Source organism: Ranitomeya imitator, chromosome 1 (genome assembly GCF_032444005.1).
Source record: "Ranitomeya imitator isolate aRanImi1 chromosome 1, aRanImi1.pri, whole genome shotgun sequence".
NCBI classification, from domain to species: Eukaryota; Metazoa; Chordata; class Amphibia; order Anura; family Dendrobatidae; genus Ranitomeya; species Ranitomeya imitator.
Window position 1 is genome coordinate 224,733,666 of NC_091282.1, and position 16,500 is coordinate 224,750,165.

The 16,500-nt window shown below is 46.9% G+C and overlaps 1 protein-coding gene across 1 annotated transcript in view; it reads right to left on the minus strand.

Moving 5' to 3' along the window:
* LOC138666094 (golgin subfamily A member 6-like protein 22) overlaps window positions 1-16,500 on the minus strand; it is a 190,631-nt gene that overhangs the window by 25,146 nt on the left and 148,985 nt on the right. Inside the window, exons 20-23 of the mRNA XM_069754224.1 lie at window positions 4,883-5,065; window positions 3,868-3,999; window positions 2,902-3,131; window positions 2,591-2,729 (exon numbers count right to left, since the gene is read on the minus strand). Coding sequence (XP_069610325.1) covers window positions 2,591-2,729; window positions 2,902-3,131; window positions 3,868-3,999; window positions 4,883-5,065 — 684 coding nt within the window. The remainder of the gene's footprint in view (window positions 1-2,590; window positions 2,730-2,901; window positions 3,132-3,867; window positions 4,000-4,882; window positions 5,066-16,500) is intronic.

Below are 16,500 nucleotides of genomic sequence, written 5' to 3' on the forward strand. Positions count from 1 at the left end.
GCATTGGCTCAAATTCCTTTTTGTAATTTTTAAAATGAAAAAAAAAAAAAGACTATATATACAGTGGGGCAAAAAAGTATTTAGTCAGTCAGCAATAGTGCAAGTTCCACCACTTAAAAAGATGAGAGGCGTCTGTAATTTACATCATAGGTAGACCTCAACTATGGGAGACAAACTGAGAAAAATAAATCCTGAAAATCACATTGTCTGTTTTTTTTAACATTTTATTTGCATATTATGGTGGAAAATAAGTATTTGGTCAGAAACAAACAATCAAGATTTCTGGCTCTCACAGACCTGTAACTTCTTCTTTAAGAGTCTCCTCTTTCCTCCACTCATTACCTGTAGTAATGGCACCTGTTTAAACTTGTTCTCAGTATAAAAAGACACCTGTGCACACCCTCAAACAGTCTGACTCCAAACTCCACTATGGTGAAGACCAAAGAGCTGTCAAAGGACACCAGAAACAAAATTGTAGCCCTGCACCAGGCTGGGAAGACTGAATCTGCAATAGCCAACCAGCTTGGAGTGAAGAAATCAACAGTGGGAGCAATAATTAGAAAATGGAAGACATACAAGACCACTGATAATCTCCCTCGATCTGGGGCTCCACGCAAAATCCCACCCCGTGGGGTCAGAATGATCACAAGAACGGTGAGCAAAAATCCCAGAACCACGCGGGGGGACCTAGTGAATGAACTGCAGAGAGCTGGGACCAATGTAACAAGGCCTACCATAATTAACACACTACGCCACCATGGACTCAGATCCTGCAGTGCCAGACGTGTCCCACTGCTTAAGCCAGTACATGTCCAGGCCCGTCTGAAGTTTGCTAGAGAGCATTTGGATGATCCAGAGGAGTTTTGGGAGAATGTCCTATGGTCTGATGAAACCAAACTGGAACTGTTTGGTAGAAACACAACTTGTCGTGTTTGGAGGAAAAAGAATACTGAGTTGCATCCATCAAACACCATACCTACTGTAAAGCATGGTGGTGGAAACATCATGCTTTGGGGCTGTTTCTCTGCAAAGGGGCCAGGACGACTGATCCGGGTACATGAAAGAATGAATGGGGCCATGTATCGTGAGATTTTGAGTGCAAACCTCCTTCCATCAGCAAGGGCATTGAAGAGGAAACGTGGCTGGGTCTTTCAACATGACAATGATCCAAAGCACACCGCCAGGGCAACGAAGGAGTGGCTTCGTAAGAAGCATTTCAAGGTCCTGGAGTAGCCTAGCCAGTCTCCAGATCTCAACCCTATAGAAAACCTTTGGAGGGAGTTGAAAGTCCGTGTTGCCAAGCGAAAAGCCAAAAACATCACTGCTCTAGAGGAGATCTGCATGGAGGAATGGGCCAACATACCAACAACAGTGTGTGGCAACCTTGTGAAGACTTACAGAAAACGTTTGACCTCTGTCATTGCCAACAAAGGATATATTACAAAGTATTGAGATGAAATTTTGTTTCTGACCAAATACTTATTTTCCACCATAATATGCAAATAAAATGTTAAAAAAAACAGACAATGTGATTTTCTGGATTTTTTTTTCTCAGTTTGTCTCCCATAGTTGAGGTCTACCTATGATGTAAATTACAGACGCCTCTCATCTTTTTAAGTGGTGGAACTTGCACTATTGCTGACTGACTAAATACTTTTTTGCCCCACTGTATATGTTTTTGCATAAAATACATAGGAAATGTGTCATCTTCAACATCTATCCCTTTTAGAGATCATTTCATCTTCAACTTGGTTAAAGGGAACCTGTCACCAGGAATAAAGTTGTTAACCTGAGATATGCGGTTAATCTGCAGGTTAACAGCGTTATTATGCTGCCCGACGCCTGCACGCAGCCGAATGCAGCAGGGAGAAATTTTACTTTATTCTCCCCACGAGCATTCGGTATTCAGTCATGGAGGCGGGGGCAGCTCCGGTTCAGTCATGCCCTGAGTACACAAAGTGGCGGCTGTGACCGCGCCCCATAACACTGGTTCTAGATTGGGGCTGGCCGTGAGTCAGGGCCGGGGGTGCTATTACAGCGGCCACTCTGTATACTGAGAGCGGTAACTGAACTGGCGGAGCCCCCAACCCTATGACTGAATACTGAATGCTGGCGGGAAGAATAAAGTAATTGTCACCCCGCTGCACTTGGCCGTGTGCAGGTGCCGGGCAGCATAATAACACTGTTAGCTTGCAGATTAACCCCAGATTAACAGTGCTATTTCTGGTGACAGGTTCCCTTTAACTGTTTACAATAACAGTCATTTTGACCAGGGGTGCCAAAACTTTTCCATGCCACTGTACCCTGTGGAAATGTGACATCTAAAGGAACTGAAGGTTTCTTGGATGTGCAGGTCCCTAAGCATTTGCCACTTTTATAATAAGATACTAAACTACAAGATAGTATATTTGAGATATTGTAAGGACAAACGAGATTTGAGAAATATTGTACTTTCTCTAGACAATTTTGTCTGTTTGTTTTCTGGAGTGATAGTAAGGAAGAAAGCAGCAGGCAGTAGAACAGGCAGGCCACTGGCGGACAAATGCCAGTGCGGCCACCATCAGCTTAAGGTAGACCACAGTATACTTACCCGCTCTCTTTGCACATGCAGTAGCGTGCGCTTCTGAGCCTCAACTTCTTGTTGCAATTCATGAATGATCTGGTTGGTTTCCTCACTTACTTCATGCAGCACCTTCAATGCTTGGTTGGTGGAAGGACGAGAAGGACTCCTGCAAGGGACATTCCCGTTAGGTAATGCAATAAGATATCATGTATCAGTGCACTTATCCTATACTAGAAGAAAATGCTAGATTTGTGTTTCATATAACGATCACACTTCCTGCTGTCCATAACTCTTTCTACAATCTCCGAGTTTCCACTCATCTGGGAGCCGTCCCTTACCCATGTCTGCTCCTTGCTGGACTGTGCACGTTAGACCTCCCTGGAGTGCACTGCATGCGTTCACAAGCCGCATTGATCTCCCTGGCAAGGGCCCTCTCTGCCCGCTCAGTCTGGGCCATTGCCTCTCGCTCTCTGAAAAGCCATTCATTCTTTTCAGCCCTGAGTTCATGCTGCTCTTCCTCCATTTGCTGCAGCCGCTGCTTCAGTCGCTCAATGTCCCGCTCCTTTTCCTAAAAAAAAAAAATCAACAATCAACTCAGCATGGGGATATTTTCATCTACGTCACTTCTGGGTGATTAAAATACATTTTCCAAAATGAATGCATAAAATCCATAACACTGCACTGAAGGAGTTTTGTCAACTGATGACTTCTGACATTGTCAATCACAGGTAGAAGTGCGTGTTACCAGTGGGCAATAAGAACAACCTGGAAAACTATAAGGCTATGTGCACACGTTCAGGATTTTTCGTGTTTTTTTTTGCGTTTTTTCAACCTTTTTCCATGGGAAAAAACGCTTAAAAAACGCAAACATAAGCATCCCATCATTTTTAATGCATTCTGCAATTTTTGTACACATGATGCGTTTTTTTTCCGCGTAAAAAACGCATCATGTTCATTATTTTTGTGGACTTTTTGTATTTTTACCGCTATTTTATGCATTGGGAAGCTCCGGAAAAAAAACGCACAAAAAATCGCGTCAAAAACGTGAAAAAAAAAACGCATGCGGATTTCCTGCAGAAAAAGTCCGGTTTTGTTCAGGAAAATTCTGCAGAAAATCCTGACGTGTGCACATAGCCTAAAAGCTGTGATTACTACATGTCTTCTGAGTTATCACTGTCATAAGCTATGGGCTCTATACTCAGGGGGAGCGACTTGTGCTTCTATAGGGCACTCAGGGTACGGCGCCTGCTTCATGGTGGTCATTTGGCTGCTATAAGGATTTTGACGGCACCATCTGGACATACCAGTGCCAGCTCTTGCTCCAGTCTCCTCATCTCCTCCTGCTTCTCTTCTTTCAGGAAAGCACGGAGCTCATCTACAGCTTCTTGCTTCTCCCGCTGTAAGGCACGCTGATTAATTTCATGCTCCTGAATTGTCTGTCAGTGAAGATTTATTAAACCATTACTGGTCTGGTACAGTCTTTTTAAATATGGTATAAATTTCACATCACAGGTGGTGGCATGTTAAATGGCTGCAATGAAACAAAGAGTGTAAAATTTAAAGGGGTCTGAATACTTTCCGTACCCACTGTATGTAATTTCCAAATTTGGGGAGAACCCCAAATAAACCCTCACTAGAAGACCATAAAATGTAACTTTTATTTCTATTAATTAAAATAAAGTCTATACAAAGGGTATAAAACATTTTGTCCCTAATCTGTCTCAGAAGTCTGCAGTTATTTTATGCAGTATTCCTGCTAATTTGTATTTAGAAAGTGCATAGCACCCGGTATGCTAAAACATATTGGCAGAGTAGGACAACAAATTTTTTAGCACCAGCGTCCCACCAATATGTTTCATTGCGCTAGCGGCATCACTAGGGGTGATGCTAGAGCGGAGAAACATCTTTGTTCGGGAAGGTGAACTCTTCAAGAATGACCGGTTAGGCCAGTGTCATTGTCGCTCCGCTGGTCCAAACTGAGCACTCTACAACTGTGATATCACAAAAAGTGTTGTCTCTGCAGCATCAAAGGAGGACAGGGGCACTAAACCTGCCGGGCCATCCTTGCCTGGGTAACCGGTCACTCTGAAACTGCAGGGTGGTTGATAACCTAGACAACAATAAGCTATACAATCATACATCCCTCCATGTTCAAAAATGGAGAGGATTTTTAATAAGAGGCAAATTGCAAAGTTGCTTCTTGTTTACCAGCACTTTACCATTTTAACCATTTAAAAACTTGAGACAACCCTTTTAACAGCTTCTTTCTGGCATGTGGGACAATAAAACCTAATTCATTTGCCTATTGGGCAGTCTTACATTTTGGAGGTCAGCACATTTTCTTTCCCATGTCATAGACATCCTGCGCTCTCTTTCCATTGCTTCCCGCAGGTCTGCCATTTCTCGAAGTTTCTCTTCCTCCAACGTGTGCCTTTGTATTTGAAGAGCGTCTTTTTTTTCACTTTCCCACTTTTTCTGTTCTCGCAGCAATGTATTGTGTACCTTAAATAGAAAAAAATAAAAAACATTTATTACCTTCATTCCTATTAGGTTATGTGCACATTTGTGTTACGTGTGTTGGTCATTCATACTTTGTTACGAAGAACACAAGGAAAGTACAACTCCTGAATGATTTTTCTTCTATTTGAAGAGAAACTATAATATACAGTAATGGCCGAAAGTGTTGGCACCCTTGAAATCGTTCCTGAAAATGTAGTATTTCTCCCTGAAAATTACACGGTTTGTTATAAATAGTTTGTTTCCTTTGTATTGGAAACATACAAAAAACAAACAAACAAGAAAATAGACATAATTTTACACTAAACCCTAAAAAATGGGCAGGACAAAATTGTTGGCACACCCAACTTAATATTTGGTTGCACACCCTTTGGCATAAATAACTGTAGTCAACCACTTCCTATAATCATCAACAAGCTTCTTACACCTCTCAACTGGAATTTTGGACCACTCTTCTTTTGCAAGCTGCTCCAGGTCTCTCACATTTGAAAGGAGTCTTCTCCTACAGCAATTAGACCTCTCCATAGGTGTGCAATTGAATTTAGATCTGGACTCATTCCTGGCCCCTTCTGGACTCTCCAGCGCTTTTTTTCCATCCATTTTAGGATGCTTCTTGAAGTATATTTGGGATCATTGTGCTGCTGGAAGACTCATGACCTAGGACGCAAACCCAGCTTTCTAACACTGGGCAATACATTGCTACCCAAAATCCATTGGTAATCTTCAGATTTCATGATGCCTTGCACACAGTCAAGACACCCAGTGCTAGAGGCAGCAAAACAACCCCAAAACATCAATGACCCTCCACCATAATTGACTGCAGGTATGTGGAGACACGGGGGGGAAGGGGTCAGCGCGTGGTCTAGTCCGCTAACCGAAACCGCATGGACCATGGATCATTCCATCGAACGCCCGCTGTCCTTTTAACATGGGCATAATAATACCCAGAGAGCACTGTGAGGGTAAAGCATTGTGCCAATACTTTATTGAACCACAAACAGGCACACACAGAGCAGTCCCAGTCAATTCCCAAGATAGTGCACAATTACAGAGTCTCACCCTTCTGCTGACTTGCTGGGATAAGAGCAGCTGTTACTTCAGAGATTCCAGGGCCGACTTCCCCACCTCTGGCATGGACACAGAGAGGAGATAACGAAAAGCTTAGGAAGATAACAGTCCACTAAGGTACAAGGCCAGTTGACCAGAGGATTACAACCTGGCTTCAGCTTCCAGGGTCTATTACCCCACCTGTGGCACGAACAGAGAGAGAAGGTAACGACATGCTTAAGTAGATAATAATCCATTCCAATGCTGTGTCCTCATAAGCACGGGCAGATTATAATGAGGTCAATCCGCACGGGCCCCATCTCATCTGCTCACTGTGCCCCTACCGGCGCTGCAGCAGTTTAACGCTATTGACATGCGGGCCCGTGCCCGCACGTCAATAGTTAACAGCCGCCAGCCAATCGGAGGCTGGCAGCTGACGACAGCCGCAGCGCGCACGTCGCCGACGTCTGATGTCATTGTCAGTCGCCGGCGAGTGCACGCTTCAGCTGCGAGGAGGGAGCTTCGCCGAAGAAGCGTGGTCAGGTGAGAAGAACTCGTTTTTTTAATTTTTTTTATTGAGAGCGGCAATCCGGGGGACCCAGGCCAGAATGCTGGAAACTAGGGGCAGAGATGCTGGACACTGGGGGCAGAGATGCTGGACACTGGGGGCAGAGATGCTGGACACTGGGGGCAGAGCTGTTTGACACATTGGGGGCAGAGATGCTGGACACATTGGGGGCAAAGATGTTGGACACATTGGGGCAGAGATGCTGGACACATTGGTGACAGAGATGCTGGACACATTGGGGGCAGAGATGCTGGACACATTGGGGGCAGAGATGCTGGACACATTGGGGGCAGAGATGCTGGACACATTGGGGGCAGAGATGCTGGACACATTGGGGGCAGAGATGCTGGACACATTGGGGGCAGAGATGCTGGGCACATTGGGGGCAGAGATGCTGGACACATTGGGGGCAGAGATGCTGGACACATTGGGGGCAGAGACGCTGGACACATTGGGGGCAGAGATGCTGGACACATTGGGGGCAGAGATGCTGGACACATTGGGGGCAGAGATGCTGGAAACATTGGGGCAGAGATGCTGGACACATTGGGGACAGAGATGCTGGACACATTGGGGGCAGAGATGCTGGACACATTGGGGGCAGAGATGCTGGACACATTGGGGCAGAGATGCTGGACACATTGGGGCAGAGATGCTGGACACATTTGGGGCAGAGATGCTGGACACATTGGGGACAGAGATGCTGGACACATTGGGGACAGAGATGCTGGACACTGGGGGCAGAGATGCTGGACACACTGGGGGCAGGTCTGGAGACAGATGGGGCAGGATTGGAGACATGGGCAGAATGTAGATACGGGGCATGATTGGAGATATGGGGCAGAATGAAAGACATGGGGCAGGATTGGAGACAGATTGTGCAGTATCATGGGGCAGGATGGATACGATGGAGACCTATGGGGCAGGATGGGGAGATCATATGGGGCAGGATGGATACTCATGTGGGCAGTATGCGAGAACATATGGCTGGAGGCAGGAATGAGATACACGTGGCCAGGATGGGGGATATTATTATTACCATAGGGGCTAATTAAGGGATATTATTACTGCAGTGATGTATTTATTTTATTTTTTGAGTATACTGTTTTAAATGGGGGGGGCGGTCGTGTTACGGTGCAGAGTGACACTATGTCGCCTTTTTGTCCTCATGTGGTGTAATGTAGAAGTTGGGAAACATTAAGTAATGTGTTCTGCAAGCGGAGCTCGAGATAACTGTGTTATTTCCTGCAGAGACGAGTCCTGCCTGGATGATGTGATGGCGGTATGCGCTGGATGAAAGATGAAGGACTTCACCTAGAGACGTCACTGGTGAGTCAGTGTGTTACCTATACACTGACAGTATACACTGTATACTATATACAGAGCTCCTGTGTATAATGTCACCAATGATCACTGTATAACCTCTACACAGACACTGCATACTAAGTACAGATCTCCTGTGTATAATGGCACTTATGGTAATAGTATTGTGTGTTTTTTTTTATTACTGGTCAGTATTGTAGTATTCAGTCACTATGTGGTGGTAATATGTGGTCTGGCCATGGTGTTGCGGTATTTGTCCCTTGTATGTGCTATTTAGTCACTTTGTGGTGGTAATATGTGGTCTGGTCATGGTGCGGTGGTATTTGTTCTTTGTATGTGATATTATTCGGTCACTGGTGGTAATATGTGGTCTGGTCATGGTGTTGTATTTGTTCCTTGTATGTAATATTATTGGTTATTTTAAAAATTGAAAAATAAATAAAAATATACCTAAATTGTATTGCATATTTTAACAAATATTTAATAGGTTACAATAGAGTAGGGCCCGGCCAAAAGTGTCTACCGTGTTATGGTGGCGGCTTGAAAAATCTTTTGGCCAAAACAAAAGCTGCCGGTTATATGTGTGATCTGGTGATGGGAACTGTTAATGTATGATAGGTGAGAAGTGGAGTTTCACTCAGCAACTATTTTTCTGGAATAATCTGGTTCAGATATATGATGACACCGTCACATGACCCCGTCACATGAGCGGGGGCCCACAGAATCTAAACAGCCCGGCGCCCTGGCTATCCTTAATCCACCCCTGCTCATAAGGTACTATGTTCTTTTCTTTGTAGGCCTCATTCCATTTTGGTTAACAGTAGAATGATATGCTATACCAAAAGCTTTATCTTGGTCTCATCTGTCCACCAGACGTTTTGCCAGAAGGATTGTGGGTTACTCACATACGTTTTAGCAAACTGCAGTGTAGCTTTTTTTTCTATCTCTGTCTCAGCAATGGGGACCTCCTAGGTCTCCTGCCATAGCATTTCATTTCGTTTAAATTTCGACGGATAGTATGCGCTGACACTGATGCACCTTGAGCTTGCAGGACAGCTTGAATTTCTTTGGATCTTGATTGAGGCTGCTTATTAACCAACCAGATTATCATGCATTGCAACTAATGATGAGCAAGTGTGCTCGTTGCTCAGGTCTTCCGAGTATGCTCGGGTGCTCTCCGAGTATTTTGGGTGTGCTCGTAGATTATGTTTGTGTTTCCGCAGCTGCACGATTTGCTGCTGCTAGACAGTCTGAATACATGAGAGGATTCCCTAAAAAACAGGCAATCTCTGCATGTGTTCAGGTTGTCTGACAGCCGCAAATCATGCAGCTGCGGAGACAAACATAATCTACGAGCACGCCCAAGATACTCGGAGAACACCCGAGCATGCTCGGAAAAGAGGGATTTTTGGTATTTACCATAAAATCTCTTCCTTGGAGCCTTCATTAAGTGACACAGGTTACCATGGGTGTAAGCTGCTGTGGCTAGGAGGCTGACACTATGCAAATAAGGAAAAAATAACTCCTCCTTGGCAATATACACCCACTGAGAGGCACAAGTCAACTCAGTTGGTGCTAAAGCAGTAGTAGGAGCAAGTATAAACAAACTCAACCTATGTACCAACCCAAAACAACGGCACATTGGCCATCACGGTACAACATAAAGGGAGGGTGCTGTGCCCCCAATGAAGGCTCCAAGAAAGAGATTTTATGTTAAGTACCAAAAATTCCTCTTTCTTTCTCGCTTCATTGGGGGACACAGGTTACCACGGGACGTCCAAAAGCAGTCCCATGGGTGGGAAAAGTATTCAGAGAGAAGGAGACTTAGGTCGGTCGGAGGGAAACTGCCGCCTGCAGTATCTTCCTACCCAGGCCTGCGTCAGCAGAGGCCTGAGTATGCACCTTGTAAAACCTAAGGAAAGTGTGAAGGGAAGACCTGGTGATGCCTTGCGCAGGCGTGTACTATGGAGGACAGAGAATGAACTTCAATCCAATATTGCAGCCAGCGGGTAAGGAAAGGGTGAATCAAAAACCCCAAAACCCCGCCTCCAGGGCTGAAGATTGTTCCCTCCAAATCCAGGTGACAGTGTCCCTTTAAAGGAAATTAGGGAAAGGCCCGAGTCGAGACCCGTTTGTAGAAAACCAAGGACTGAGGGAAGGAAAAAAAAAAGACATAGTGAACAAATTGTTGTCTTCACACCATCGGAAAAAGGCCTTCCAACACCTATTATAGATGCGTGAAGATGCCGGTTTCCTTGCCTTTATCATGGTCTGTATGACGCTGTGAGAAAAACCTGCGTCCCTTAGGACCGCGGCCTCAACGGCTATACCATTAAATTCAGAGAACGAGAATTCGGGTGGAAGAGGGGCCCTTGCGATAGAAGATCTGGACAGTCTGGGAGCCTCCAGGGGACGTTCCATAGCATGTTCACTAGCTCCGCATACCAGGCTCTCCGAGGCCAATCCGGTGCTACTAAAAGAACGGGTACTCCCTATGCCTTTACCTTTTTTACGATCCTTGGGATCAAGGGAAGAGGCGGAAACAGATAAGGCATCTGGAACTGGGACCACGAGATCACAAGTGCGTCGCAACCGAGGGCCATCGGGTCCCGGGACCTGGATACATGCTGGGGGACCTTGTGGTTTGTTCGAGAAGCCATTAGGTCGACATCCGGAATGCCCCTCTGACAAATTTGATTGAAGACGGTGGTGTGAAGAGACCACTCACCTGACACGAGCCCCCGACGACTCAGAAAATCGGCTTCCCAATTGTCCACCCCTGGATTGTGGACAGCTGATATGGCGGGGATATGATTTTCCGCCCAACGCAGAATCTTTGCCACCTCCATCATGACCTGCTTGCTGCGAGTTCCGCCCTGGTGGTTTATGTAAGCCACGGCTGTGGCGTTGTCCGACTGAATGCGGACCGGTTTTCCCACGAGGAGGGACTGCCAGTGGAGGAGGGAAAGAAGGATTGCCCTGATCTCCAAGAGATTGATCGGGAGAAGGGCCTCTTGAACATTCCAGTGACTGTGCGCTGTGAGATGGAGAAAGACCACTCCCCAACCCTGAAGACTGGCGTCGGTGGTGATGACCTGCCATCGGAGGGGAAGAAATGACCTTTCACGCAGAATGGAGGTGGATAGCGTCCACCAAGTGAGAGACTGCCTCACATTGAGAGGCAGGCGAACTGGGTGATCCAGGGAATGTGGGCTCCTGCCCCAGGCAGACAGGAGGGCAAGCTGGAGAGGGTGAGTGTGAAACTGAGCATAAGGTACTGCTTCCATGGAGGCAATCATCTTCCCCAGTACTCTCATGCAGAGCCGTAGGGGCAGAGGGACAGGGCGCTTTAGGGCTTTGATGCCCTGCCGGAGAGATAAGAACTTCTCCTTTGGGAAGAGGATGGTGGGCTTGCATGTTGTCGAATTCCATGCCCAGGAACACAAGACGTTGAGTTGGAATTAAGGTCGACTTCTTTTTGTTGATTATCCAACCGAGTCGGATCAGCGTGTCCAGAGTGATCTGGAGGCTCTGGTCGCAGTCCTAGGAGACGGGCCCTTGATCAGGAGATCGTCGAGATAGGGGATTATGAGAATCCCCTTTGATCGAAGGATGGCCGTGACTGCCGCCATTACCTTTGTGAAGACCCTGGGAGCAGACGCCAGGCCAAACGGGAGAGCTGTGAACTGGGAATGGTGCTCCTGGATCGCGAAACGAAGGAACCTCTGAAGCTGTACACAAACAGGAATGTGTAGGTACGCATACTGAATGTCCACAGAGCAAAGATTTTCCACCGGTTCCATGGCAGCGATTACCGAGCGCAGGGACTCCATTTTGAAGTGTCGAATCCGAAGGTGGCGGTTCAACTGCTTGAGGTCCAAAATCGGGCAAAGTGAACCGTCTTTTTTTTTTGGAACTACGAACAGGTTTGAGTAAAAACCCCAAAACCGCACGTGGTAAGGAACTGGAACGATCACCCCTGAGGCAAGGAGTGAAGCGACGGCCTGGAGAAGCCCCGGGACATGGGAAGGCTGCTTTTGATGATGAGAGACGAAGAAGCGTCTTCCTGGGGGGCGAAGAAAATTCTATTTTGTAGCCTGATGTAACGATCTCCCTGACCCAGGCATCGGCGACCACCGATAACCAAGCCTCCGTGAACAGAAGAAACCTGCCTCCCACCCTTGAAAAATTTCCAGGTGGGGGTGACCCGTCATTTTGAAGAAAATCTGTGGCTGCGAGATCCGGAGGACTTAGAGGAGTAGCTCTTGGGCCTTCAGTGAGGGGTAGGCCTGAAGGAAGGTTTTCTTCTTTCCCCTTGAGTGAAAGAACGGTCCTGCTGAGAGGAACAGCCTGAGGAAGAGAAGGGCCGAAAGGGGCGAAAAGACTGAGGTCCCTTTCTATTGAAGGGATGTCTTGGTTTGGATTGAGGTAGAGAGGTGCTCTTACCACCAATGGCATCTGAGATGATCTGGTCCAGCTTTGTGCCAAAGAGCCTGGAGCGCTGGAACGGTAGGTCAGTGTGAGATTTTTTTAGAAGCGGGGTCTGCGTTCCACGCCTTCAGGCAAAGGACACGGCGAATGGCAATGATGTTGCTGTTTGTTCTTGCGGAGCAAGCAGCTGCATCCAAGGAGGCATTTAAGAGATACTTACCCACGTGGGCAATCTGGTCTGCTAAATCTGCTAGCTCCTCTGAAGGAGCCGACGCTACAATGCCCCTGCGAAGTATCTTGGCCCAGGCAGATACGGCTTTCGCCACCCAAGAGGAGAAGAAATTAGGGCAGAGAAGCACCGAACGCCTCAAAGGCTGATTTGGTTAAAGCCTCAATTTGTCTGTCCGTAGTGTCCTTGAGAGACACCACATCAGGAATTGACAGAACTGTATGTAAGGATAAGCGTGATACCGGCGGATCTACCTTAGGGGATTCGGACCATTTGCTGACAAGGTCTGAACTAAATGGGTATAAAATGTACAGACACTTTCTTCCTGGAAAACGTTTTCCGGGTTGTTCCCTGTGTCTAGAGGTAGTTGTTATGATCTGGTGGCCTAGGAGCAGCATGAGACGTACTCTGGAGAAGGTGGTACCTGTACGGACCACAGACCCTGAACTTAGCACTGCAACTAGAAGTAGCCGTGGGATGTACCTAACACTCCCTAGACACCTCGACACAGCCTAAGAACTAACTTCCCCTAAAGATAGAAACGGGAAAACTATCTTGCCTCAGAGAAAATCCCCAAAGGATAGACAGCCCCCCACAAATATTGACTGTGAGAGGAGAGGGAAATGACAAACGCAGACCGAAATCAGAATATAGCAAAGGAGGCCGTTCTAGCTAAAAAGAAAGAATAGGACAGAGCACTATGCGATCAGTATTAAAACACTAGAAAATATCCACCACAGAAAATACAAATCTCCACATCTGACTAAAGACATGGAGGGTATATCTGCATCTCCAGAGACACAGCTTGGCTGCAAAAAATCCTTCACAGACAAAGCTGGACAAGACAAAACATGAAAATGCACTGAACTATAAGGTCCACAGCATGTGGACAGCAAAAACAAAGCCAGAACTTATCTTGTAGAAATGAACAGCAAAACAGGAGAGATCAGGTATGGATGTGAATCCTCCAAAAACAATGAACAACTGGCACTGACTAAAGGATCAAGCAGGACTAAAAGCTCAGTCCAAATTGCAAAAAGTGGACACACCTGATAAATGCTGCGATCCAAAGACAGCAGCACTACCACTCATAACCACCGGAGGGAGCCCAAGAGCAGAATTCACAACAGGTAGTATTCTCAAAATCTTTCTGATTGGGAAAAACTCTGGATGGCCGTTTCACCCGTTTAAATGAAACGGAGTCGTCCTGGGTAGCCGCATCTTCCTCCTTAAGTTCGAGGGTTTGAATAATAGCCGAAATAAGGCTATCTACCATATCCGGCGTCCCAGAGGTCTGATCTGCATCCGAGTCAGACTCCGACTGAGAAACTACATCTGACCTGACGTCCGTCTCCGAGGAGGGGGAACGGGTAGAGAGGGGTATTCTGGATGACGCAGCGGGGTCCGGTGAACTGGATGAGGAACTAGACAGAGTCCGCTTCCTGGATCTTTTCTCTAATCTGTCCCTGTGAGAGTCGTGGTCAGGTGCGTGCGAATCGCCGTGGGAGACGTTCGTGGCATTGGTGGCGGCAGATAGATGCGGCATGCGTTCCAAGACCTGTACCAGGGACTGTGACACTTTAGTCAGGTCTGAGACTGACTGAGACATGGCAACAGCCCACTCCGGGAGAGGGGGAGTGCTCTCATCCTGGGCATTAGGGACTTCCTGAGGGACAGACATGGTGGAAGGACTGCAGGACAGACAGAAGGGTGATGGCTGGCCTGAAGCCCACTTTCTCTTACAGCGGGCACAAGCGTAGTGAGTCACCACAGGGTTATAGCCGGAGGCCCCTGCGTGGTTGGGCATAGGTAGAGACTGAGTGGCAACTGCAGCAGGTAGCTGCGTTTCTCTCCGGACAGGCAGGAACGTTGCAGGATCTCGGCTGCAAGATGGACGTTGCTCTTGTGGCCACATGACGCGCTGAAAGCAAACGGTGGGCGGGGATACTCTCCTGAGGAGACAGGGACGGCAGGCTCCCTGTAATTGGCCCGTTGGTCCGGGCGCGCAGAAAAAGGGGGCGTGTACAGCCGAATAAAGCGAAACCTATGACCCGATAGGCTGACACGCCTGAAGGGGCGTGTCTAGCCCGAGAGAGTCCAATGTCAGTGCTGGGACCAAGGGGGCGTGCCCAGCGCTGCAAAAAAGAAAGTATGGCAGAGACTGGTTAGGCCGGCAAAGAGGGGGCGTGGCCTGACATAAAAAAACAGCCGAAGGAGAAGAGGACTGCAAATGCCAGGTATCGCGCGCTAAAGAAGATAAATGGCGCGAATTTTGAAAAATCACTGCTGGGAGGGACATGGTAACAGAGAAGCTGTGCTGCGGGCGGGGAGGGCAACTACCTGCTTGATGATCCAGCTCCTCTAGTCTTCATAGATGAGGATCGTGTCAGGAGCCCTCGGAAGATAGAGAGGGTTCCTGGAAGAGAAGATCCTCCTTCCCGCGCCGTCTCCGGACGGCGCAGAAGACGGCATCAACCCCTTGCGAGAAGGGGGGAGGTCACCACCGGTAACCACCGTCTTCCTCTCAGCCCTCTCCAAGGAGAGGGGGTGAGGAGGGGAAAAGGTGAGGACTGGCCACCAAGAGTCACCATGAAACACCCAAAAGGGTGACAGGGGACAAAGTCCTGCCAGCGGGTCCGAGAGTGGGCAGTGTGGGTGATACCACACTGCTCTCTTGGTCGCATAAACATGGGAAAAACAGGGTGAGAAGTTGCACCCTGTTACCCGGAGAAGGGAATCTGAAAGAGAAAGGGAAATGATTAATAAACACACAAAAATACCCTGAAAGAGAAGATAATGCGGATCTGGTGATTAGATCCAGGTCAGCCTGCTACAGACACTAAGCAAAAACTGAGTTGACTTGTGCCTGTCGGTGGGTGTATACTGCCGAGGAGTTATTTTTTCCTTAGTGTCAGCCTCCTAGCGACAGCAGCATACACCCATGGTAACCTGTGTCCCCCAATGAAGCGAGAAAGAAACCTCAGTAATGAACACGCTCGCTCATCACAAATTACAACCTTTCATCAATTTTTCTCTGCCATCTACATCCTGGAAGATTAGATACAGTGCCATAGGTTGTAAACGTCTTGATTATAGTGTACACCATGGACAGAGGAACATTAAGATCTCTAGAGATAGACTTGTAGCCATGAGATTGTTGATATTTTCAACAATTTTGTTTCTGAAGTCCTCAGACAGTTCTCTTCGCATCTTTAATTTTTCCATGCTTAGTGTGGTACACACAAACACACAGAGCAAAGATTGAGTCAACTTTTCCCCTTTATATCTGGTTTCAGATGAGATTTTCATATTTCCCACACCTGTTACTTACTACAGGTGAGTTTGAACGAGAATCCCATTCTTGATACAAAGTTGTTTACCCACAATTTTGAAAAGGTGCCAACTATTTTGTCTGGACCATTTTGGGGGTTTTGGGTGAAATTATTCCCAACTTGCCCTTTATTCTCTGTTTTTTTTCTGTTGTTCCAATACACACAAAGGAAATGAACATTTGTATAACCAGAGCTGTGGAGTCGGTAAGCCAAAATCCAACGACTCAACTTCCCTGACTCCAACTCCAACTCCACAGCACTGCCTCACTACTGAGCTTGTTCTTAAAGATCAGCACAGATTCATCTCAACTAAAAGACTAGATCCTAGGAATACAACAGACATTTATAGGACATTTCATAACTTGCCAAATTCTTATGAAAAAATATTCAGTAAATACTGCATTGAACTACTGTACCCAATTTATTATATATTTTAGGAGTCGGAACATTTTATACCGACATTGACTCCGACTCCAACAAAATGGAAACA